A 24,400-nucleotide genomic window follows, 5' to 3' on the forward strand; every position below is an offset into this window, starting at 1 on the left:
AGATTGTTTACTACCCTCAAGTTTCGTGGTTTTCAACATTTAGTACATCAAATTTTTTTCATCCCAGAATCATACCTAAAGTGTTAATTTTGGAACAATCTCATACATATGTTAGTCAAACTGTTAAGTCTGTCGTTAACAGATGATGTGGCGCCCATGTGGGCAATGACTGGGCACCATGTGTCATCCACGTGGAAATTAAAAATAAATTATTTATAAAATAAAATTAATTAATTTAAATAATTAAAAAAAAAAAAAAAAACCCCTTCTTCCCCAAATCTAACCCGTGCCCAGCCTCCCATCACCCACCCCTTTGTCTTCCCCAAATCCCACCCGTGCCCAGCCTCCCACCCTCCTATCACCCACCCATTCTCCCACCCCCCAACACTCTTTCTCTCGCACCTCTCATACCTCAACCCCCGATGGTGTTTTTCACGCCGAGTTGACAGGACTAGTAGTGTGAAAAGGAGAGAGCTTTTACGGCATTGCTAGCGGGCTTGACGACCTGCAGAGCTATTCGAGAGAACAATCCGAGAGTTTCGCCGTGGAGGCTTACTGATAAGCTTCAGTTGGTGATCCCCTTGAGATGTGCTTGTCCTTCATCATCTAACCTTGTGAAACAATCAAGACTCTTGATTTCATATCCTATGAGTGAAGGCGAAACAATTTTTTATTTGGCTGTTAAGTTCAAAACAACACAATAAGCTACCGTATATGCAAATAACAGATCATTCGAAAGCTTTAGACCCGAAAGTTCCCTCCCTTTCTCTCCTCTGCACACCCACTCCGCACACCCACCTTCAATTCCCTCTCTCTGTACATTCCACCAAAACCTTCAACGTCTCCAGCCTGTGATGCTTCACACACAAGTCCAACCCGGATTCAAAAATCAACAAAATGGTAAAAACCAAGATCGTAAATCGACGAGAAACGTCCATGCTTCAATGTTTGAGTCAGATCTGGAAGAACCCAGAAGATAAAATACGCAACAAAAACAAAAAATCAGCACATTTTCCATATAGGTTTTCGAATTCAACCAAAATTCAATCACAAAAGCTAATCAAAACTATTACTTTCACAGCACTAAAGATCTATAAAAGCTAATCAAAACTATAACTTTCGCCGCCGTCAATGAGGCTCAGTCCGCGGATCTGGGGGTGGCGATGGCGGAGAAGGCTACAGCCGTGAAGGCACCGTTGATATCTCCCACAAACATGGAGAAAGGAAGACCCATCCCCAAAATCACAGCAATATTTCCAGATCAAGGATGGAGGGAGGGAGAGAGAGGGAGAGGGAGGGAGAGAGAGAGATAGAGAAGTCGTATATTTCCAGATCAAGGATGGAGGCGACGAGGTCTCCGGCGAAGGGAGAAAAGTGCTCGGACGATGGTGGGGATGGGTCTTCCTTTCTCCATGTTTGTGGGGTTAGGAATGGAAGCAAGCACAGGACCTGGGAAGAAAGCAAGCAAACACGGAAGAAGAGAGGGAAAAGGGGGGGGGGTTGGGGTGGGGAAGACAAATCTGGTTTTTTTTTTTTTTTTTAAATAATTAATTATTTTAATAGTTTAATATTTTTAATTTTTTTTAATGACACATGGTGCCTAGTCATTGTCTACATGGGCGCCACGTCATCAGTTAACGACAAATTTAACAGTTTGACTAACGGATGTATGAGACTGTCCCAAAATTAACACTTTAGGTATGACTCTGGGACGAAAAAAAATTGATGTACTAAATGTTGAAAACCATGAAACATGAAAGTAGTAAACAATCTTTTGCCCTTTAAAGATCTAAAATTTACATGAGTTAAATGTAAATGTCATAAATGAGAGGAAGACACGTCTTGAATTCAACATTAGAGAAATTAAGGGCTAAATATATATTACCTCTTTCAAATTTGAGGTGATCTTCCCTTTTAAACCTCAAAATTACAGCAGAAGCAAAACATGCCACACCGGTGAAGCAAATGTATACAGTACATTGAGTATTTCACTTTTTTTTTTTTTTTTTACATATTTTAACACTGAAAAACAGATATTACTAAATTAAGAGTTAGTTGATAATTCCCTTTCCTCCTAAGAGAATTTTAAGGACCTGATTTTTAATTAAGCATGTCTCATCATGGACATAATTCGTGGGGAAACATTTTGGTCAGATGGGTATTTGGCCTTTCATTTTGATACATTAATATATTTATATTAAGGCGGTGGAAAAATAAATTGGTTGTGAACTTATTATTTTTGAAATTCAAACCTAAAACATCTTACTGAGAAATGCAAATATCACTAAACAAAAAAAAAATTGAACCAACCCTCTCAAATCTCTATCATACACATTCATCTAAAAATAAAAAATGACAAAAAAAAAAAAAAGAGAGAAAGGAATGAAGGAGTTGTTATTGGTACGCACATAAAGTCATTACGCGCTACTTATACTTTTATAAAAGAGAGTTTGCATACAGAAGAAGTGTGAGATGCCTTTTTCTAGAGTACTAATAACATTAAAAAAAAAAAGTTGAGTATAAAAAATAAAATATCTCCTTTGTTGAATAAGGAAAAAAAAGAAAAAGTTTCAATACAAGAGAAGGTTGTGGTGTCATTTTTTGTTAAATTATTTATGATATTTACAAAGTTATTTTGACAACAAGTCGTTAACTCACCCATAACAAGACATTAATATCAAACTTATTATAAACATATATCATTCTCATATCCAAATAAGTCGAACATGAGATGCCGTTAAACACCAACTAGTCATATACCATTTTATATTGAATTACTGAAGGACTTCAATCTTCATCTGGTTGCTGGCTGTCTGGATTGACAAGAGAGTGCGGGACCATTGGTTACCGTAGGGATGGGCAACGGTTATGATCGGCAGGTAACCGTTTATGCTCATACTCGCATAACTGTTTATCCGTTGGGTAATTGTCTAAACAGTTATATCCATATCCATAATCGTTTATAAACGGTTAACCATACCCATAGCCGCATGTGAGCTTAGTTCAGGTTGTACCATGTATTAAAATTCTAACATTTCAGATCAATAATGCAATGTCATTGATACAATTTTCTCCATGACGTTACACATTTTCGTACATTAACTTCTACCAACCCGAGTTCATGAATTTGACTCTTAAATGACAAGTTCAAAACCAAATTATAATCGAAAGATCACCGGGATGGTTCCACCCCCACATTTTCATTCCTGCTGGATGCCCGCATCAAGTGAGAAATATGAGGGTGAGGTTTCGTCCCATCGATGTGCCAATTTTCACTTCCTTTCTTTAGCAGTGCTAATTTATCAGTATTTACGTAATCTTTTTAGTTTAACAGTTCTCATTTTCTTTTCTCTCAGTCATGCACTAAGTGGCCCTCGATTTTGTTTCCCCCGAAAATATTCAAGAATATATGCATCGGATTAACAGAGGAGTTTCGCTTTGCTTCCGGAAAAAACACAGATCCAAGGAAGATAACTTGGAGGTTAGTGTTAATTTGGATTGGTCCTGGAGCTCATCGTTAGGTGGTCTTGCATCCCGAACAATCTGATCGTAATAATAGGTTAAATTATGAGGGTTTTAACGAAACACTTCCGATTTTGTTTACTTTTAACGAAAAATATATGTTTACTCTAAAAAGTTACTCCTGATACTATTAACTTACAACACATTTTTGTCATTTTGATTAAAACTCAAAATTTTAAAGCTTTTTTATTTAGTTTTCCTTTAAATTATTCGTTTTGCATGCATACATGCAGCAACATGATTATATGATTTACGTATTATGTCTCGTTGCAGCAAACGTCTATGTTTCTATACATCAGTAAGAATTATACCTGCACAGAGGCAAGAATGTGGCATGTCTGGAGTTGTCTATTGCGCTGAATGATTTTGCTGCTTTCAGGAGAAGATGATGGCGCTCTACGCCGCGAGTGATGCTATAAATGAAGCCGAAAATCTAACGTCGACAAATGAATGAGTGATCTTTCTCCGGAGGACTTCATTGTCTAATGTCGAAAAATAATAGTCTCGTGATTATAGTTCTTGTTTTCTGTTCACGGATTCTGATTGTTTCCGGCAATTCTGCAGTTCATTGGGATCGTTTGGTATGCAAAAGGACAAGACGAGACGGGACGGAATTGAGAGGGAGCAAAGATGCCTTGGATGGAAACAAGGAGGAAGAAGAAGGAGATGAAGAGATTATAATTTTGTGTTCCATAGATGTGGAACGAGTCGTTCTAGGAGGTGAGGCGGAACGAAAATTCACTCAAAATTCGTCCCGTGGAACTGTTCCACCAGTTTTAGGCGCACTAAACGTGGGATGAAACGCTTAGTCCTACTTCGTTCCGTCCCGTCCCACGTACCAAACAGTATGGGGCGTGGGAGCTTAGGAGGAGCAGCCGTTCCAATCGGAAGTGCCGGTCGGAGATGAAGGTCAAGTGCTTGTAGAGTTTTAGGATTATGAAGCTCAACGCAAGGGCTTGTAGAGAAGTGGTCATTGGTTTCTTTGGGTCATAATCTTCATTCATTTTCGTGTAATCTTTGCCTTCTTAGATGTTGCGTTGTAGAGACAACCATTTCATGTAAAGTTTTAAATGATAACGTTTAGAGCTTTTTTTTTTTTTTTTTTTTTTTTTTTTTTTTGTAAATAAGCCCCTCAAAACTTTCTCCTTTCAAGCAAGTAAACGTGGACGGTTATATTACGGTACAATTCTATCCAAGTTAAATAACATTTTTATCTTTATAGATGTATTGAAATTTATAACACGAAATAACTCAATTTAAGGGTTCGTTTGAAATTATTTTTAAAATAACTGAAAGCGTTTTTGTGAAAATATTTTAAAAGTCAATCTTTAATGAAAATGAAAGTGAATCATGAAAAAACACTTAAAACATTTCTTATAAGAAATATTTTCGCTAAAAGCGTTTTTTCAAAGCCCTGTTCTGTAAATTCAGATATTTTCGTTGTCTTTCTTGCAAGTTACTATCAAATCTCTCTACTTTCCTTTGTTCTCTTCTTCCAAATTTCAATTTCCAATTTCACCATCAAAATTCCCTCACCGTACACTCTTCCCAAAATCTCAGATAAACCCATTTGAATTCACCCCCAAATTTCCCAAACCACTCTTCAAGCTTTCATTTTTCACCCAAAAAATCCATGCTTCGATCCTAATTTTCCCTCGTTTTCTTTCATTTCCCTTCATTTTCCCGGAAAAGTCCTCTCGCCCGCAATGGCCGCGGCGCTCAGATCGAAGCCCTCCAGAGACACGGCGTCGTCCGCCGCCTCCCAATTCAGGTACTTCGTCTTCAATTACATGCACTCCGGCCGGGTGGCCAGCTCTCACTATGCCCACCGCACCAAGAGCGACGACTTGTTCATGAACACGCCCTACCACTTCACTTCCTTCAAGCCGGTGTTGCTCGGCGGCAACTTTGTCGAAAAGGGTTCGCAGATTTTCGATCACCCTAGAGCTTCCCGGAGAGCCAGCAAGAATAGTGATAAGAATTGGGGACGAAAGTTGAGCAGCAGCAGGTGTAACGGTGTTATGTCGTCTCAGGGGGACCCGCCGGAGGTGTGGTCCGGTGATGGAATTGTGGTTCGGGCCGCTCCGGGCTCGAATTTGGTTCGTGGGGGAGGCGGTGGAGGCGGTCCGAACCCTGGTTCGGGAGGTGGGTTCGATTCGAATTCGAAGGATGAGAATTGGGGTGGTTCCAATTTGGGGAGAAATTTTCCTACACCGAAGGAAATTTGTCAAGGGCTTGACAAGTTTGTAATTGGGCAAGAGAAAGCCAAGAAGGTGAGTTTTTACATTGCCTTTTTTGTTTGTTTTTTGGAGTTGAGATATCTGAAAAGTTTATGGCCTGTTTGGTATTCTATTCGAAATTTTTTATTATTTCTCAAAACATTTCTTAAGACCATTTCTTGAAAACAATTTTCTTTAAGACTCAAACTTTGGTTCTGCAATTCTTGTAAATTGTGTGCCTTTTCTGTATGCAGGTACTATCTGTTGCTGTTTACAATCACTATAAGAGGATATATCATGAGTCCCTGCAGAAATGGTCAGCTCCATATCCATATACGTATCTTGTTTGAGTCTATGTTTTATATGAAGAAGAATCATTTCGAGGCTTGCATTGTAGCTTGAGGGAATTTGTACTAAACATATATCATTAGCTTTAACTAGAAGTCATGAAAAGTTATAGTCAGTTTAGTTTTGGTTTCTACTTATAACCCGACCTACCAACTGATGCTAGCTCCTGCTTTTAACATGCTGCTTATTGGGAAATTAGGTCTGCAGGAGATTCAAGTAATGGCAAAGTAGATGCAATGGATGATGATAGAGTTGAGCTTGAAAAAAGTAACATTCTTCTAATGGGGCCAACAGGCTCAGGTAATTTAGAATTATTCTTGAATCTGCTATGTACATTTTCACTACGAGGTAGAATGTTGAATGACTGCTAAGATTTTCTGTGTGTCAAAATTTAAAATTGCAAAATGTTAGGTTGCGGTTAGATGAGATTGCAAAAGACCTGGAGACCCTTATGTCCAAGTTGCATGTGTCTGTATCTTATCTATGGAATTTTGTGTCTTTAGTGCTTTCTTGTTTGGATTTAATTGTTTGCTTTTGAAGTGTTCATTAGTATGTTGACTTGGTTACTGGTCTCACTTGTTCTCTTTGATGCTCTTTCAAGGACAGGGAAGACACTACTCGCCAAAACCTTGGCACGGTTTGTGAATGTTCCATTTGTTATTGCAGATGCAACAACATTAACTCAGGTAAGTTTTGTTACTCTTCATTGTTGTTTTGTAATTGGAGTTCATTTGTAATTTTCAGTGGTGTTTCCTATATCATTAAATTTGAAGTCACTATGCTCTATGCAATGATCAGCTTGGATGTTTTTTGAAAACACTGGCCTTCATGGTTTCTAGAATATTCAACGTACATGCATGGTTTTTTATTTAGGTTCTTCTCCAAATTTCTATTGCCTGTTCTGAGAACTATAAGAGTTTAATATGGATTTGAATGGCATTGTTCCTGTCATTATGGTGGCCATGACACAATGTTGTTACTTGCAGGCAGGATATGTAGGGGAAGATGTGGAATCAATTTTATACAAACTCCTTACGGTAAATTCCTTGAGCATATTCTATTTGCGTCCATCTGAATTTTGTGATTTGATAGCCTATGCTCAATATCAAGGGCTCTCTTTGGTGTTATATGCGCATTTCATTGTTAATTGCATTCTGCTTATTGTGATTAATATTGGAACTGGCAAGAAGAATTTCTGAAAAATATTTCTTGCTTATGGTTTTATACTTATATATAAAAGCCTATGAGAAACATAAACCTGTTTTTATTCTTTTATGCCATAATTCTGTGGGGAAATTGAAAGTTGTTTTTTTTTTTTTTTTTTTGCCATAAACCTGTGTTATTACTTATCGAGTTCCCACGTATCATGAAATTTTTCATGGAACGTGCATTTATATGCTTATATTGCTTAGTAATCCCAAGTTCATCAATGTGCATCTGTATTCAATGCCAGGTTGCCGATTATAATGTAACAGCTGCACAGCAGGGAATTGTTTATATTGATGAAGTTGACAAGATTACCAAAAAGGTGTGTTTTTTTATTCCTCTCTCTCTCTCTCTCTCTCTCTCTCTCTCTCTCTCTCTCTCTCTAGAAGCTTTACTCTTTTATATGTACTGACATCTCATATTTTTCAGGCTGAGAGCCTAAATATTAGTAGGGATGTATCTGGAGAGGGTGTTCAGCAGGCTTTACTTAAGATGCTTGAAGGGACCGTAAGTGCACATTTTACATAATTTGTTAGTACTAATGCTAGCGGGCATCATGGAGGTGGCATCTTGGTCAAGGCTGTGTCAGGACGCATCTCGGGATATTCTTGTACAGAGTCATAGATGTCTCATTTATGATTTGGATTCATTTAAACAACTATAATCTATGCGCGTTTAATTCATTGTATTCTGATCTGAGGAGTTCTTATGATCTAGGTTGTCAATGTTCCTGAGAAGGGAGCTCGAAAGCACCCTAGAGGTGAAAACATTCAGGTATTTCAGTGGCTGAAGATATATATCTCAGTTACCTACATATTATTGTAAACTGCACTAGCTCATAAATACAATTACATATTGATCATAATCATAAATAAGCCTATTCTGCTATTCTTTTAGACTTAACTAGTGCTTAGCCCAGCAAATATCTTGGTATATTATGTTTGACTGATTTTCGGTTGGGTAGATCATTGAAAATCGGTTCATAATTCTATTCTCTTTCTTCACAGATTGACACAAAGGATATTCTCTTCATATGTGGGGGTGCCTTTATTGACTTAGAGAAAACAATCTCAGAAAGGTACTTCTATACCCCAACACTGAAATTATGCTATCTTCTGGTTTTCTCTCTCTCTAAAGTCTTTTATGCCTTTTGTTTGTCCTACAGACGCCAAGATTCCTCTATTGGGTTTGGTGCTCCCGTTAGGGCAAATATGAGGACTGGTGGTGTTACAGATGCTGCTGTTACATCATCCTTATTGGAGATTGTAAGTGCCCATCAGTTTTGAATTAACAAGTAACAGTTTATATAGGCTTCCTTCTATTTTCATCTCTTCATTAGAAATCTATAAATATATGAAAACTGGTTTCTTTGACAGGTTGAAAGTAGTGATCTTATTCGATATGGTTTGATACCTGAATTTGTTGGCCGGTTTCCCATCCTTGTCAGTTTGTCAGCACTAACAGAAAATCAATTGGTTGAGGTAATACTTTGCGTTGCATTATTTTTATTTTCGTAGAAACAGCTCCGCCATCTGTGTCATTTACACAACCATTTTTAATCTCAGAAATCAAGTTTATGGATTGACGGCTAATTATTCATATTATACATTGCTGATGAGCTTTGAATAAGTCCTTACTGATCCGTCCAGTAATTTGAATATTTTTCCCCTTTAAGAGGAAACATGTATGGTATGACTAATTTTTGTCGACATGACGGTGTATTATTCTAGTTGTGCTTAGAGCTTTTACAAGTACCCTTTATTTATTTTTATTTTTTTTGTTTATTGTTATTTGTTATATCTACTGTCCCATGTGTTTCTTAGCGGCAAATATGTTTTGTAGGTCCTTACAGAGCCCAAAAATGCCCTAGGGAAACAATACAAAAAGATGTTCCGAATGAATGGAGTAAGTAATTCTTCTCTACATTATAGAGGCATGACTTCAAGGTCATTTGTTCAACATGCTGGTTTTGTTTACTTCTCTAATGATATCTTTGCTTGTTTATGTCCGATTTACAAAGTCGGTTGTCCCATGCAATTCTCTCACTTCCATGATTCGCAATCATTTGGTTTTTAGCTAAATTGCTTGTGCTTTACTTCCCTCAGGTCAAACTGCATTTCACAGAAAGTGCCTTGAGATTAATTGCTAGAAAGGCAATATCAAAAAACACCGGGGCTCGTGGCTTACGGGCTATTTTAGAAAATATATTGATGGACGCCATGTATGAGGTACTCTCACCTTCTCCTTAACTCTTTTGCATCTTTGCGAGTCTTTTGATATGTCATAGATGCTTGAATTCTCGTTGTATCTTTTTCAGATTCCCGATGTTAGAACAGGCGATGACATAATAGACGCAGTTGTAATCGATGAAGAAGCCGTTGGCTTGGACGGCAAGGGATGTGGAGCTAAAATCCTTTATGGCAAGGGTGCATTGGATCACTATCTTTCGCAGAATAAGCCGAAGGATGTAGAGGTGCGTATTTTTCGTATTCGTCAATAAAATCCTGCTTCCAGTTTACAACCAAACGTGTTTTTATACGCTAACGCCTTGTTCTCGTCTAGCAGATTGCAGCCAAGGAGGGTTCCGACGGAGAGCCGGAGGCGGAAACAGAGCTTTCTTCCGTTGTTGCTAGCATGTAAACTTATTTTTTGTTGGACCTTATTTTGTGTCCCCAACTCACAATCTTGTACATAATAAACATTAGATTAATACACCGCTTTTACTTTCCACACACACTCATAACAAACAATTTTCGTCATCAAATCAATAGAAGAGGATAAAAGGATAGAAATTAACAGGGGTGTGAAAGATTTTGGGTTCAGTCCTGTTCAGCAGGATGCTTGCTCCTCGGTAGAAATTTTTGAGCTAAACTTTCTGCTTTACCTAGAACTATGGAAATTGATCGGAGTTTTTCACAACAAATTTGTCATTAACTTGTAATCAGAAATAGAGCTTGAGGATGCAAAACAGACAATTAATCCGAAATTATACCTATTTTCGCTTACAAATTAGAAGGATGCTAGAAATCTTCTCATTTTATATTTTTTCCTTCGGCTCTCGTTCCTATCATGCACGTTGCACGATAATCCGGATACAGATAGACCAAGTTATTTACTTAAACACTAATAGATAGGCCATGTTATTTATCTTTTCTACACTTCTCATAATTTTTAGTCGATCAGATCAAATGAATTGAAAAAGATAAACAGACAAGTATTAACAAGAGCGGAAAAGTGAAAAGGGATGCGTGTAGCACCACTTAATGTAAATCGAATGATTAAACGATATTTGATTTGTTGATTGCTTGAATAATTGATTTTGAAAGATGATTTACTAGGTTACAAGGTAAGAAGGAATCAAGAGTGCAAATTCGCCACGTGTCACGTGTGTGGCACAAAGCTTAGAACCAAACCGTATGTGCGTCATTACGATATTTTTTTAATCAAATCATAAACGAATTGGCCCGAAACTTTTTGGTTGGGACAATTAACACAGTCCATAATAGCCGTCCGATTTAAATCCCACTTAATTAATTTTCAGAATCAACGGCCACCATCATCTGTCTCTTTTTCTCTCTCCTCAGACACAGACAGAGAGAGAGGAGAGAGAGAGAGGGAGCGGAGAAGAAAAGAAACCTTTTTCTTCGGAGAGAGGGGGTTGGAATCCCATCAATCCATCTTCCCCCTCCCTCCCTCCTTTTTCTTCCACCTTCTGAAATTTTCCCGGAAAATAACAGGGAAAAAGGAAGGTCTGAGAGAAACCCAGCAATCGGTTCTTCGATTTATGGGTTCGTTTCGGGATTTTGATTAAGTGGGTTTTGGATAATTTTCCATTTTTGCAATTGGGTTTGGTGAAAAATTCGATCTTTTGGGGGTGTTTGAGGGGAAGAGCGATGGACTTGGAAAGCATCGAGTGTGTGTCGTCCTCAGATGGACTTGATGAGGACGAGATCCATCCCCACCATAACACTACTCTGCACCCGCATTCTCACCCTCATCCGCACCACCATGAATTTTCCAAGCCCAGAAGCAATGTCACTACCAACGCTACCATTGCCGGCCCCACCTCCATCGCTCCCGCCACCAGCGTCCACGAGCTGCTCGAATGCCCTGTCTGCACCAATTCCATGTACCCGCCAATTCATCAGGTAATTTTTCTCTCTATTTTTCCTGCGTTTGGTTTTATTTTATCTTGCATTTCTGTTTATTAAGTGGAAACGGAAACTTGGGTTTTGAGTGAATTGATTAACTTGATGTGTTTGCGTTTTCGTTCTATTGATAATCGGTTGTTTGATCGGGTTTGTGGAACCAGTCTTTGATTACAGCATTCGTTTTAGGATTTTGGATAGATGATACATGGTGATTGGGTTTTGAATGTATGAATGAGCACTGTTAGCTATGTTGAGGATCTTTCGGGACGAATGTTTCAGATAGATGATCCGAGCACTGAGCTACGCTGATTTAGTAGTTGAAGTCATGGAATGTGCTAACTAGAGAATGTGAAAAATTGATCAAATTTGACAAATGCAAGCCCATGACTGTGTAGGGAGGGCATCTTTCCGAGCTTATATCTGTTGAAGATCCTGGTCCTACTCAGCTCTGGGCTCAATGGATGCTGAAGTCCTGATCTTCCACATATGGAAGATCGTATGGGACTTTTGAAGAATGTCATGGTTCTACTTCTAACTAGTGAGCACCATTGAGATTGTTGATCACTTTGTTTGTTTTTGTAAAAACTTTAGGACATGAATTGGGTTGCAATCCAATGAACACGGGTTCCTTACCAAGGATGTACCGTGTACATCGGAAGTAGCTGAAACTTTTTATTTCCAAGACCTCCTTGGCACGTACGTAATTGGACATGCTTATTTCCTTTGGTCTGAACCATAGTTTACCTTGCATTGGCGAAAGTTTTCTTGTTATTGAAGGGTGGATATTGGATATTGTATTGGCTTTGCTAATATCATGAGATGTGTGATTGTTATTGTATTTCTTTTGAGCTGAGCCGTTCTACATAAAATCGAAATTTTCTTATCTGCAGTGCCACAATGGCCACACACTGTGTTCCACTTGTAAGTCGAGGGTGCATAATCGTTGCCCAACTTGTAGGCAGGAGCTTGGAGATATTAGGTGCTTAGCTCTGGAGAAGGTGGCTGAGTCACTTGAGTTACCCTGCAAGTATTACTCCTTGGGATGCCCAGAGATATTCCCGTATTACAGCAAACTAAAGCATGAATCGGTGTGCAACTTCAGACCGTATAATTGCCCTTATGCTGGATCGGAGTGCTCTGTTGTTGGAGATATCCCTTTCCTGGTTACCCATCTAAGGGATGATCACAAGGTGGACATGCACACAGGATGCACATTCAACCATCGCTATGTGAAGTCAAATCCTCGGGAAGTAGAGAATGCCACTTGGATGCTAACAGTAAGTGTCGTATTTCTTTTAGGTTGAAGTGAAGTGCAATATTCTCCGTTGTTCCTTGGTGAAATTAAGATCTGCAAATTTCTGTGGTTCATTTATTGTTTATCCCTCTACTGCCTTTGTCGATGTTTTCCGTTCTAGTTAAAATGGTGAAAACCCTATTCTTTTGATATCATTGGAAGGGCTGCACGCAGTTGATCACCTAATCTGTTTCGGTAAGTAACGTGTTGGCGGATGGGGTTAAATGAGCAGTAGTCCGTCATCCCTTCATTCAAACTATCTCTGCTGTAGAACTGAATACCTTTTATCCAGGACCGCCTGCGTGTTACGGTCATGTTTTGCCTTCTCAACATACTAATACCTGAAACCCTTTTCCTATCAGGTTTTCCATTGTTTTGGTCAATACTTCTGCCTTCATTTTGAAGCCTTCCAGCTCGGCATGGCTCCTGTTTATATGGCATTTCTACGTTTTATGGGCGACGAGAATGAGGCCCGGAACTACAGCTACAGCCTAGAGGTTGGAGCCAATGGCAGGAAACTCATATGGGAGGGGACGCCACGAAGTGTGCGTGATAGCCACCGAAAGGTCAGGGATAGCCACGATGGTCTCATTATCCAACGAAACATGGCTCTATTCTTCTCTGGAGGCGACAGGAAGGAGCTGAAGCTGAGAGTTACCGGGAGGATATGGAAGGAACAGCAAAATCAGGATTCCGGGGTGTGCATAGCAAACCTGTGTAGCTAAGACAAATGATTTGGAAAGTTTTAATGTTTGTTGCTTGAGACTGTCGTGTGTTGTTGTACCTGTAACAGCATGTTCCTGGTACGTTGTAACAAACCGGTTTCTTGAGTTCGGAAAGGTTTCAGCTTTAATAAAATTGTATAACAAGCAGAGGCGTTTTCTTCCTTTTCAATTTGCTTTGTAACATTACTATTAGCATGCTTTTGAATCAAGAAACAATTGCAATATCTCTAATTTTTAAGTTATATGATACGAGGAACCGATTAGATTTCTACAAGCGGTACAATTCAGGTCAAGTCTTATAAAATATGAAAGCAATTTGTTCGTACAACAAGCCTTAATAACAAAGCTCATTGATTCCAACCGAAAGAAATGATTTATCACAAATTTTCATCAGTTATCTACATTCAAGCGGATACCTGCTCAGTTGCACCGTCACTTTTGGATTCTGTCTCGGCTGAATTTTCGCCTTCTCCACTATGTTCCTCCTGACCAGTCTGTGCAGCTTCACTCGAGGCAGCCTCACTTGCATTTTCTGTGGCCTCTGCAGACTCTGTCTCGGGTTCTTTATTCCCGAACAACTTGGATGGAAGTAAGGAGGCGACAGCAGCTCTTGCACTTCTCTTTGCTGCTTCTGCTGCCTCCAGCTCCTTAGCCTTAGCTTCAGCCTTCTGCCTTTCTTTCTCCTCCATAAGCTTCCCAACTTCGTCCTCTCTCCCTTCCTTTCTCAGCAACCCTTTAACAAACTCATGCACCTCCTCATCGAATTCAACCCCATCGTCATCCAGCATTGTATCAACCACATTAAACACCTCATCGAGTTTCCCAGCATCACTCAACATCTTCATTATAAACTGATAGCTCGGAATGTCCATCTTGAGCTTCTTCACCATCAAATCGAAAAACAATTTTGCCTCATCAATTTTCCCTACCTTAACCAATCCGTCAGCCAACTTATTATAAACTGCCAAGTTCGGCCTCAGCTTGGCATCAACCATTTTTCTGAAGTACTCCGCTGCATCATCTGGCCTATTCTCCTCAAAACAAGTATCCATCAACAGGACATATGTAAACTCATCCGGATTCACTCCCTTCTCGGGCATTTCTCCATAAAGCTCCTCAGCTTCACTCAGCATCCCATTCTTACACAACTGATCAATCAAATTATTGAAAGACAATGTATCCGGACTACACCTATAGTCTCCCATCTTCCTGAAAACCTCAATGGCATCCTTAAACCTCCCTTGCGCGCAATACCCGTCCACCATCACATTAAAGCTTCCCAAATTCACAGCCAAGCGCCTCGGTGGGTTATGCTCCTGGATCATCCTATCAAACAACCTCAAGGCCTCATCAAACTTGCCATTCTTGCTCAATGCATCCAAAACCGAATTATAAGCCACCGCGCTCATCTTCACCTTGGAACTCTCCCCCACAGCCTCCTCATAACACTCCATGGCCTCCTTCTCCATCTCCCTCATGAAATACCCCTTCATCAAGTTCCCATACACAACCCCATCTTCCACAACCCCTCCCAACTTCTCCTTCAGCTCCTCGAAAAGCTTGAAAACCCCATCCGAATCCGAATTCTTTACACAACCCTGCATCAAATAATGGTAAACAACCGGGTCCGGGGCGAAACCCTTGACATCAATTTCCTCCTTGAGCTCCATAGCCCTGTCCAATTTGTTGTTATCCACTAGCCCTTTGATCAAAATCCGATAAGTGGTTGGGGAAGGGTTGAAAGGGGCGTCATTGATCAGCTGCTTGTAGTGTTCCATGGCGGTATCGGGCTTTCGGCAATCCAGATAAGTCTGGAAGATGAGATTGTGAGTGATGATATTGGGGGCAACCCCGGCCTGAGTGATGAAGCGGTGGAGGGTGAGGAGGTCGGAGTACTTGGACTGGCGGAGCTGAGCGGTGAGCACGGCATTGACGGTGAAAATGGTGGGTCGGCAGTTGGAGTAGATGGAGTGGCGAGTGTAGAGTGCTGCCTCCTCGAGATCATTCTGGCGGATGAGGGTGAGAATGCGGTTGTGGAGGTTGAGGCGGTTGCCGGAGAGGGCCGAGACGGGTTCGGGGAGCTTCGGGGCGTTAGGGTTTATTTGGGGTTTTGGGGACTGTTGCTGTTGTTGTTGCTGGTTGCGGTGGAGGGAGGAGAGCGGGGGTTCGAGTCGGAGGCGGCGCTTCCGCTGGCGTCGTTCGGCCGCGGCTTCTTCGGGGGTGGCGAAGGAGAGGAAGCGGAGGGAGATGACGGAGGGTGGCGTTAAACGGCGGCGGATTGGGGGTTTTGCTAGGGTTTTGAGGTGGGCAAGGAAGGTGGGTTTGGAGAGAGCCATTGATTTGGTTCAGAGTTTCAGATGTTCTGGGATGATGGGGTTCAGGGTTTAGAAATTCTGAAATGGAAGAAGGGATTTTGATCAACATGGGATTTCGGTAAAGTGGGCCTTCAACTAAGAGTTTAGAATAGGCCCATTGTTTCCTATGCTCACTTTTATCAAGAGGCCCATTAATTAACATTCCTTCATTTTTGCGTAAAAGCACTCAAACGCTAATCAGTTAACATGGTGTTAATATAGCGTTAATATCACTCAAGTGGTAGTCAGTGTGTTATGGCTCGTTTGAAACTTCTTTTAAATTGACTGAAAACGGTTTTGGGAAAATATTTTTGAGTTCCAAAAGCAGTAAAAGTGCTTCCTGCAAAAAGCACAAATTAAGTGTTTTTCTAGAATTCAATTGCATTTTTACCAAGGATTGATTCCACAAACATTCTCACCAAAAATGATTTCAGCCGTTTTAAATGCATTTTCAAACGAGTCCTCAGTAACAAACTGATGAAAAAGTGAGTCCCACATTGAAATTAGTTATATCAAACCCAATTTCAACCAATTATCATTACTAAGGGCGGTTTGTTTATCTCATGCGTTTCATGTATCGTTCTATTTTCTATAAATTTAAGTATATATGTCCTAAATATGTGTCTCATCAAAACCAAAGAGCTTCCCCACCCCCCCCCCCACCAGGAAGTGTTGATGACCACTATCTTGGAGGAGAATAGAGAAGACAATCGTCCTCACTCTGTCACTTCCACCCCTCCCCTCTCAAGGAGTTGCTTGTGTTTGTTTCTTGCCTCTGAGCAGTGACGGTTTTGGACATGTGCAATAAGTGCTATTGCAAAGGGCCGTTAATCTTAAAGGGTTCGTAAAAGATGAAATCGTTTTTGCATAATTTTTTAGGTTATGCGTGTAACTAAGAGAAATATGGCTCTATATGCGTAAGAGGAACGACTTTTATGGTTTTAGTTTTGTTCAACCGGTTTTGCTTTAAATTGTGTTTTATTATTTTTTCCATGATTTTTGTTATCTTCAACTATAATACACAAGTAATAGTACTCCATTTAGATCCCTTATCAATATAACTATAGACCTATAAATTAACTTTGTAGCGATAATTTTTTTACACGATCTTATTTACTATCTTCCACACAAAACCTCTAAAACCTTAGAGCCAACCCTGCCTCGGGGCATTATCAATTTTCCCTTTCGAACCAAAAAATAATAATATTTATAAGTTGTAAATTGTAATATACTCCAAAGTTCAAAGAATGCTGCAACACGTCAAGGAAAAAGTTGGCCTGTAAACAAAATTATAAATTAACCAACTTCTATGGTTAGCTGCACTGAATCGTTCGTCATTGATCACATTCTTCACCAAAGATAGATTTTGTCGGCACTGCAATTTTTTAAGGGGGGGTGTTATTCACGTACCTTTTTTTTTTTGTACACCCTTCGCAGTTGAAGAAGATTAAAAGACGAAAATTCACGAGATACGTGGGAGGTAAAATGGGTGTGCAAATAGCACCACCCATCTTTTAGTATACGTGAATTTTACTAGTGTATGTGAGTTTTACTTGTATTAAAAAATGCATCAAGAAGTACGTTACTTTTGACAACACACATCAACAGTAACTTAAGACAATTGCCACTAGTAAGGTCTTCCTGAGTAAGCCGGATAAAATGAGTATGATACCAATATATTAAACCTATATAGGAATCACACTTTTATGTTGGACCCAAAAATTTAAGTGTGATACAAAAATAAGTGTCTTTATTATACTGTACTCATGTTAGACTCGTGAGTTCATATATCAAACTCATGAGTGTAGTACCAATATATTGAAATTACACTAGTGTAGCAAAGTGTTAGAGAAATCAAACTCAAAATGTCTGATTGCTATATATCCATCTATCAAACTCATTTAAATCGTTGTAGAAGACCTAGATAACTGAAAGACACTTTGTTTTTATAAAGTGGAAATACGATATTCCTAATATAGACACAAAGGTTTAACTACTGTTCTAAAAATTCTCGCCTAGGCGTTAGGCAACTGGCCACTATCCCGATTAATCTTTAGGTGTTTAAAAATTTTAAAAGGCACCTAGACCTGCTTAGGCACCCGGACCTGCTTAGGCACCCGCTTAACTTGCTCAGTCTCATCTAGGCATTCGCCTAGGTCGCGAATCTCACTTAGACATAAAATAAATAATTTTCATTTTACATTTTATTTTTTTAATAAATTGTAAGAGACTTGTTGAATACTTCTTTTTTTTTGGGTGAACAAGATAATGTATTATCCGGGCAAAGATGCCAAAGGTTACAAAGAAGCCTACCCCGAGGCAAACAAGCCAACTACAACAACTACAAAGAAGTAGTGCAAGGAGGTACATTCGACACCTCATCTAATGCTAAAAGTTTCACTCCTCGCACTACCACCTAAAACTTAAGGGGGACATGGAAGACCATCATTACACAAAACATGCACAAGGGAAGATGGGGGTTTGTTGAACCAGATATAATCACATACTTCCCTACTTTGCCTCGACGCCATAAGGTTCGTTGCCTTATTGGCCGATCTTAGAACCCAAGACCAGCGGCAGTCATGAAAAGCCTCCCCCTAATCCTTTGCTCTTTGCTAAAATTGGGAATGCTTCTCAACTGCCCATCGTTGCCAAATCCTGAAGACAATAGACTGATTCCGAAGAGTCATACTCAACGATGATATGATTCCAGCCCATATACCTCTCCAACTTGCATTCTTGCAATATAGCCATTGCTTCCGCCATTGCCACACTAGAAGCAATCACCTTATATCTGCACGCAGCCATAAACCTTCCCTCTTCATCTCGAGCCACCACACACATTATGTACTTGTTCCTCATGTTTTCATTATATTCTAATACTTAATAATCTATATATCATTCCAGTTTATAGTTTTTGTATCCCTAGGAAATTATGTATTTTTTAAGTATAAACATACACTTATTTATACAAATATATAATAAATTTACTTAAATCCATTTAATCCGCCTAAATCCTTTTCAACCACCAAGACACTAGACTCTAGCTCGCGGACTGAGTGGCGCCTTAGAGCCTTGTATTTAACACATACTTCAAGAGCCGCATCATAAAAAACACATACTTCATGAGGGTGATTCATCAATGAATAAGGGGTGTGATATCCACACATCCCATTTTACTTCTCACACACCCTTCTAATTTTCGACCGTCGGATCGGATGAATTGAAGAAGATCAACGGACAGAAATTAACAAGGGGTGTATGAGAAGTAATTTGGGGTGTGTGGATATCACACCCCATGAATAAATGGTTGACGAGTATGTGGCGTACAGGTATCCTAATAGACCGGGGATTAATTAGCTTAATTATTTGTTAATCCCGCTGGTGTTGGGCCAAGGATGTCATGAGGGGTGCGTGTGAAACAGGAACCGTTCATTAGGCATTTTTTATTCACGCTTCTCCGGGCCGTCGACAATCTTAATTTTTGTTTTTTTTTTTGTTGCGAAGTTATCATATTAACAGACATGCATGATAAAAAGCGGTGCTATCCATGTATCTATTTTTACTTGTCACTTATTTTTTTTAATTTTTCGCAATCAGATCGTATGAATTGAAGAAGATTAATGAAAAAAATAAATAAAAATACGTGGAACATAAAAAGCAGTTCGAAAGACCCCAACGATATCATCCAGAGTATCCAATTTAAGTGAGAGGCTTATCAAAATATGAACTCAAGTTTGCCAACTAATCCACCAGATGACTATGGTTTTCGATACCTGTAATTTCCATTACTTTTAACTAAGTGTTTTTTAATATTTAATTAGAAGGGGCAATACAATATTACACCATTTTGTACGTAGAAGACAAATGCTCTGAAATAGGAGTATATATATAAATTTCTGACTGTATATGAGAATTGCTAAGAAATTTCTGGAAAATGTTCATAGCTAAATGAATGCGACCCATACCCTGCAACTGCAACACCAATGTTTATTGCTTTTTCTTAATTGGATTTTGGGGAGAGATAATACATATATATATTAGGAGGCTAGGAGCTCTTATACATGCACATATGTATATATGTTGACTGTCGCATATTGACTACTAAAATATTACTCTTATTACATTTTTTATTATATGCGTACCACATCTCTTACTCTCTAAGACCATCTCCAACCCTGGGCTAAAAGCCAAATTACCCCCCAAATTACCCTCCCAAACACTCTCCAACCCATGCTAAAATTTTAGGCTAAATGCCAAATGCTATTTCTGGGCCAAATACCCCCCAGCTTTCCCCCCGGGCTAAATGCGAAATGTTTATCGGAATTTAAATTTTTTTAGATTAAAATGTTCATAAAATTAATTTACAATAATCTACATATTTATTTTTTTAAAAACAATTGATTTAAGAAAAAAATTTAGGCTAATTTCATTCTTTAATAATTCCGGGCTAAAATTTTAGGGTAGAAGGGTTGGAGCAGAAAAGATGTTTCTGGGCTAAAAGCTAAATTTTCCGGGCTAAAAAATTTGGCTTTTAGCCCAAGGGTTGGAGATGGTCTAATAGAGTTCTCGAATGAAAATGCGATTTACATGTGTTTGTGATGATTGCAGATCACCTAAGTGGTCCAAGGACCACATGGAGTCTGAGAAATATACAAGTGAAGGTCCTTTGAGGACCCTTTGAATGTTTGTTACCGGTCTTTTTTGTGTCCACCAAGTATTTCAAGAAATGCCTCTCGCATGTTGCGTCAACAACACTCTTCAAATTCTATCAATATCACTCATCATATTGTGTCGTCATATGTCAATATTTATTGACAATGAAATGTTAGCAACTTGGTTTGGTTGACAATAACAAGTTCATCAATAAGCCATTACAATTGCCACTGAAAAACTAAGCCCATTGAAGGCAAAAAAATGAATGATAAGTGTTCAACGAAATGTCTCAGTGAATAAACAAAATTTCTTTTATGCGCTAAATTTTATCTAAAAAACTTGAACCTTTAACATTGGACTCTTCTAAGATTCAATTCCTGAATCTACCATTGGTTGATAGGCAGTACAAATATGATAATGTACGTTAATATATTGACTAAAGTTTGATATCAAATATTCTCAATATCATGCATGTTGTATTTTTAATATTACACCCATCAACTTCGATTAATTTTTTTAATACCATTAACACCTTACTCTCTTCTTCATTTTTTTTAAAAATAATTAATTGATAAGGATGTCTCAAAAAATAAGAAAATTATTTACACTTTAAAATTTCATTTTGTACTCTTAAAAAGATTTCTAATAATTCAGCTGTCCAAGGAAATATATTTAAATTTCTTTTCTTTTGAAAGATTGTCAAAAAATAATAATTGTGCGACAAGCTTTTCTGTTTCCAATCGAATTGTGACCATTTCTTTTGGTCGACACATTGTGATCATGAAAGCCAATTATATATATGCATGGTGCTCTTTCACGTGTACTGACGCCATTGCCGAGCCAAGAAGTTTTGTCTAATGAAAACATTGTTACGGGAATCTGGTAATAAAAATTTTACGTGTTATTACACGAGTAGATATTGGATGACATGACAAATATATCAGTGTACGTCGATCTTAAATAGATGTGTTGTAATTTGAACAAAATAGTAACGTCATAAGATATTAACAAAAAGAGCCAATAAAACAATGTATGTTGGTGTTTTTATTAGTCGAGCGTGTATATACATGATTATTTTTTACCTCTGAACTAAAACGTTGTTTATGATTTTACGTACTTAGTAGGCTGGTAGAACTTATGTGGTATATAAAAAGATAAGAATGTTAAGAAATTCTCTCAAAATAAAACTCTTCATAAACTATCTGTGACATTATAATTTAATGTCAACTTTTGTACTAACATTACAAAATATTACACCACAAACCGTGAGGTTTTAAAAAGTTCATAAAGAATCTTGCTTCTCACATAAAAATTGAAAGGAAAAAAACAAAAACTGGAAGATGGAGGTTCGTGGAGTTTTGGAATTGTGTACGTATATGCTGGAGTAAGCTCCACGTGGGATTTGTATTATCATCTTTTTGACTTGTTTTTGTTTCATTTCCACGCCGCCAATAAAACACGTGATCTCATCCCCAGAAAATATATATAATAATTTACCAATTTCTCCGGTCCGGACAATTATTATGTAAAAACGAATAGGATCCTCTATGGATTATTTTTGTAGAGATCTAAAGAATCAATCAATTATGTTCGTTCATCTTATATCGTACGGTTATAAATTATTTTTAATTTTTAATTTTAAATTAAATATAAATTGTACCTAACGAAAACTAACTTCATGATATACGATGAACGGACACAATTGATTAGTTCTCGAATTCCCACAAAGAGGATCAGGAGAAGATCATTGTCCATGTAGAAAGATACTATTTTCAGTACAGCTTGCAATTTGCAACACAAATGTATTTTAGCTGAAAAAAAATAATATATGTCCTTAGCATAATATATAAATATATATATTTTTCAGCTAAAATGCATTTGTATATATTTGTAAATTTTTTTTTTCAGCTAAAATACATTTGTATATATGGTTCATTTGACAAGAGGGATTCTTATTCTTCAAAATAAAGGTCACCTTCTTGACCGTTAGATTGACTTTAATGAAATTGTATTGTTGAGATTAAATCACATGCCACACAATCTCAACAACACAATTTTATTAAAACCAATCTTTCATTAAAACCAATCTAACGATTAAGAGTGTGTCTCCATTTTTTTAGAAAAATAAGAATCCCTTGTTAAAGGATATATATATAAAAGTGTGTCACATAAGAATATAGGACAGATATGTCATGATACAAAAGGTACGAAAAATAAAAAGAAAAAGGTGGTGTTAGCAAGAAGGTCCCATCAAATACTTTGCCTTCACAAATATATGGAACCCACTTCTTTCATTTTTAAGCAAATAAGTGGTGCTTGCTCAAGGAGAATGAGAACCTTACATGCACAAGATAATCTGGTTTCGAGAGGTCTAAAATTTGACTCATATATATTTACATATAATGGCGTAGGTATCTATATAAGTCCAATATCAAATTGTGACGTGAATGTGTTAAATGAGAGATTTTTCAGTGTATCCGTAATATAACAACATACCATATGCTATTAAACAAGTAGAGATAAATTTGTAGACGTCCATATTTCGAGAACATTGAAGAATCTTTCTTTCAAAGGAGGCGAAGTAGAAGTATTTTCGGTAGATGTCCTCTCATTTGACAAAGTAGAAAAATAAATGTTATAAATATCGCCAATATTGTTGTGACAGTCGCCTACTTAACCGTAAAAAATTATCTCTACAAAAACTCAAAGATATTGAAAAAGACCACAAATTAGTGTCACCCAACTTGTTTTTTGGTCCAACAAATAGTTGAGAGGTTAGGACAGCTACACCCTTCCCATATGGGACCAATTATTCAAATCGGCATCACAACTGGGGATCTCTATGCATTTTCCTTATTTAAGGAGAAAGTTAATGTTACCTGGCGTCGGTCGCGTTTGTTTGCCGAGAAATATTAAGGGGGAATCTTCTCGTTCTGGTACAATATTTTATAAGAAGGTTTAACGAAAAGTCTGCGGTATTGTTCACTTTAATAAAAAACTACATTTTTACATTAAAAATTCAAACTTGATACTATTCATTTTACCTTTTATTTTGTCCTTATCATTAAAACTCAAAGTTTTCAAACATTTTTCATTAGTTTTCCTTATTTTATAACGATGACATAAAATTGATGTTAAATTGTAATAAAACAACAATAAAGCCTTTTCCCACTAAGTGGGGTCGGCTATGATGTTAAATTGTAATGTGACAGAAAAATTCTTTAAAAATCTCACTATTGATGCTAAATAGTATGGTAACAAAGAATTTATAAAGAGTTTCATTTGAGAAACGCTCTTTTAGCATTTCTCATTTGCTAAGGATGATTAACAATCCCATCCAAGCTGCGCCATAACATGTTTCCACTGGACATTGCTCCCAACAAAATCATCACTATTATTAAGTTCACTTAGTACTTGTTTGTTACTGAGGTGCTTTTATTAAAATGAATATAAAAAAAAGATGAGCACAAAAAGTTGTTTGGTAAACATTTAAAAACAACTTATTTTCACAATTTTGGGTGAAAAAAGGTTGAAAACGTGAAGCAGCAAAAGTAAGTTTATTCTCACAGCACAGCAGAAACAATTTTTTTCCAAAGCACAATAATACCAAACCAGCCCTTAGTCTACTACTCGACTAAAAGTCCTCCGTTAATGTCGAACTTTCGGCCATCAATCAAACGCTTTCGCAATTAATTTATTATTCATATCTGAATTCGTAACCATACTGTCGTATTAAAAAAGATTACATAAAAAATTGTTGATAACTTGATATTTTCTATTTCGTTTTGTTTAACTAAATAGAAAAAAGACCAAGGGGATGATAAAAAATGAAGGTTGTCGTAAGCAAGAAAGAGCAATGCAGATCACAAATATTATAAAAATGGGATTAGATAAACCCTTAATTAATGAAAGAAACTTGAAAACT

General features: G+C 37.8%; 3 protein-coding genes across 3 annotated transcripts; 2 read left to right on the forward strand and 1 right to left on the reverse strand.

Annotated features, from left to right (window-relative positions):
• Positions 1 to 4,955: 4,955 nt before the first annotated feature.
• Positions 4,956 to 10,023, forward strand: LOC103439868 (CLP protease regulatory subunit CLPX1, mitochondrial-like). Its single transcript, XM_008378494.4, has 15 exons — positions 4,956 to 5,795; positions 5,996 to 6,057; positions 6,289 to 6,389; positions 6,696 to 6,775; positions 7,076 to 7,126; positions 7,543 to 7,617; positions 7,725 to 7,802; positions 8,013 to 8,069; positions 8,303 to 8,373; positions 8,461 to 8,560; positions 8,672 to 8,776; positions 9,138 to 9,200; positions 9,401 to 9,523; positions 9,613 to 9,768; positions 9,861 to 10,023. Exons 1-15 carry the CDS (start codon positions 5,229 to 5,231, stop codon positions 9,933 to 9,935), a joined length of 1,764 nt encoding a protein of 587 aa, XP_008376716.1. The 5' UTR covers positions 4,956 to 5,228; the 3' UTR covers positions 9,936 to 10,023.
• A 713-nt stretch (positions 10,024 to 10,736) lies between these two features.
• LOC103439869 (E3 ubiquitin-protein ligase SINAT5-like) lies at positions 10,737 to 13,634 on the forward strand. Its single transcript, XM_008378495.4, has 3 exons — positions 10,737 to 11,443; positions 12,337 to 12,723; positions 13,103 to 13,634. Exons 1-3 carry the CDS (start codon positions 11,189 to 11,191, stop codon positions 13,463 to 13,465), a joined length of 1,005 nt encoding a protein of 334 aa, XP_008376717.1. The 5' UTR covers positions 10,737 to 11,188; the 3' UTR covers positions 13,466 to 13,634.
• Positions 13,635 to 13,738: 104 nt separating this feature from the next.
• Positions 13,739 to 15,894, reverse strand: LOC103439870 (pentatricopeptide repeat-containing protein At3g49240, mitochondrial-like). The gene has a single exon (XM_008378496.4). The coding sequence runs from the start codon at positions 15,799 to 15,801 to the stop codon at positions 13,870 to 13,872; it is 1,932 nt and encodes a 643-aa protein (XP_008376718.1). The 5' UTR covers positions 15,802 to 15,894; the 3' UTR covers positions 13,739 to 13,869.
• Positions 15,895 to 24,400: the final 8,506 nt, after the last annotated feature.

Source organism: Malus domestica, chromosome 07 (assembly GCF_042453785.1).
Source record: "Malus domestica chromosome 07, GDT2T_hap1".
In the NCBI taxonomy this organism is placed as follows: domain Eukaryota; kingdom Viridiplantae; phylum Streptophyta; class Magnoliopsida; order Rosales; family Rosaceae; genus Malus; species Malus domestica.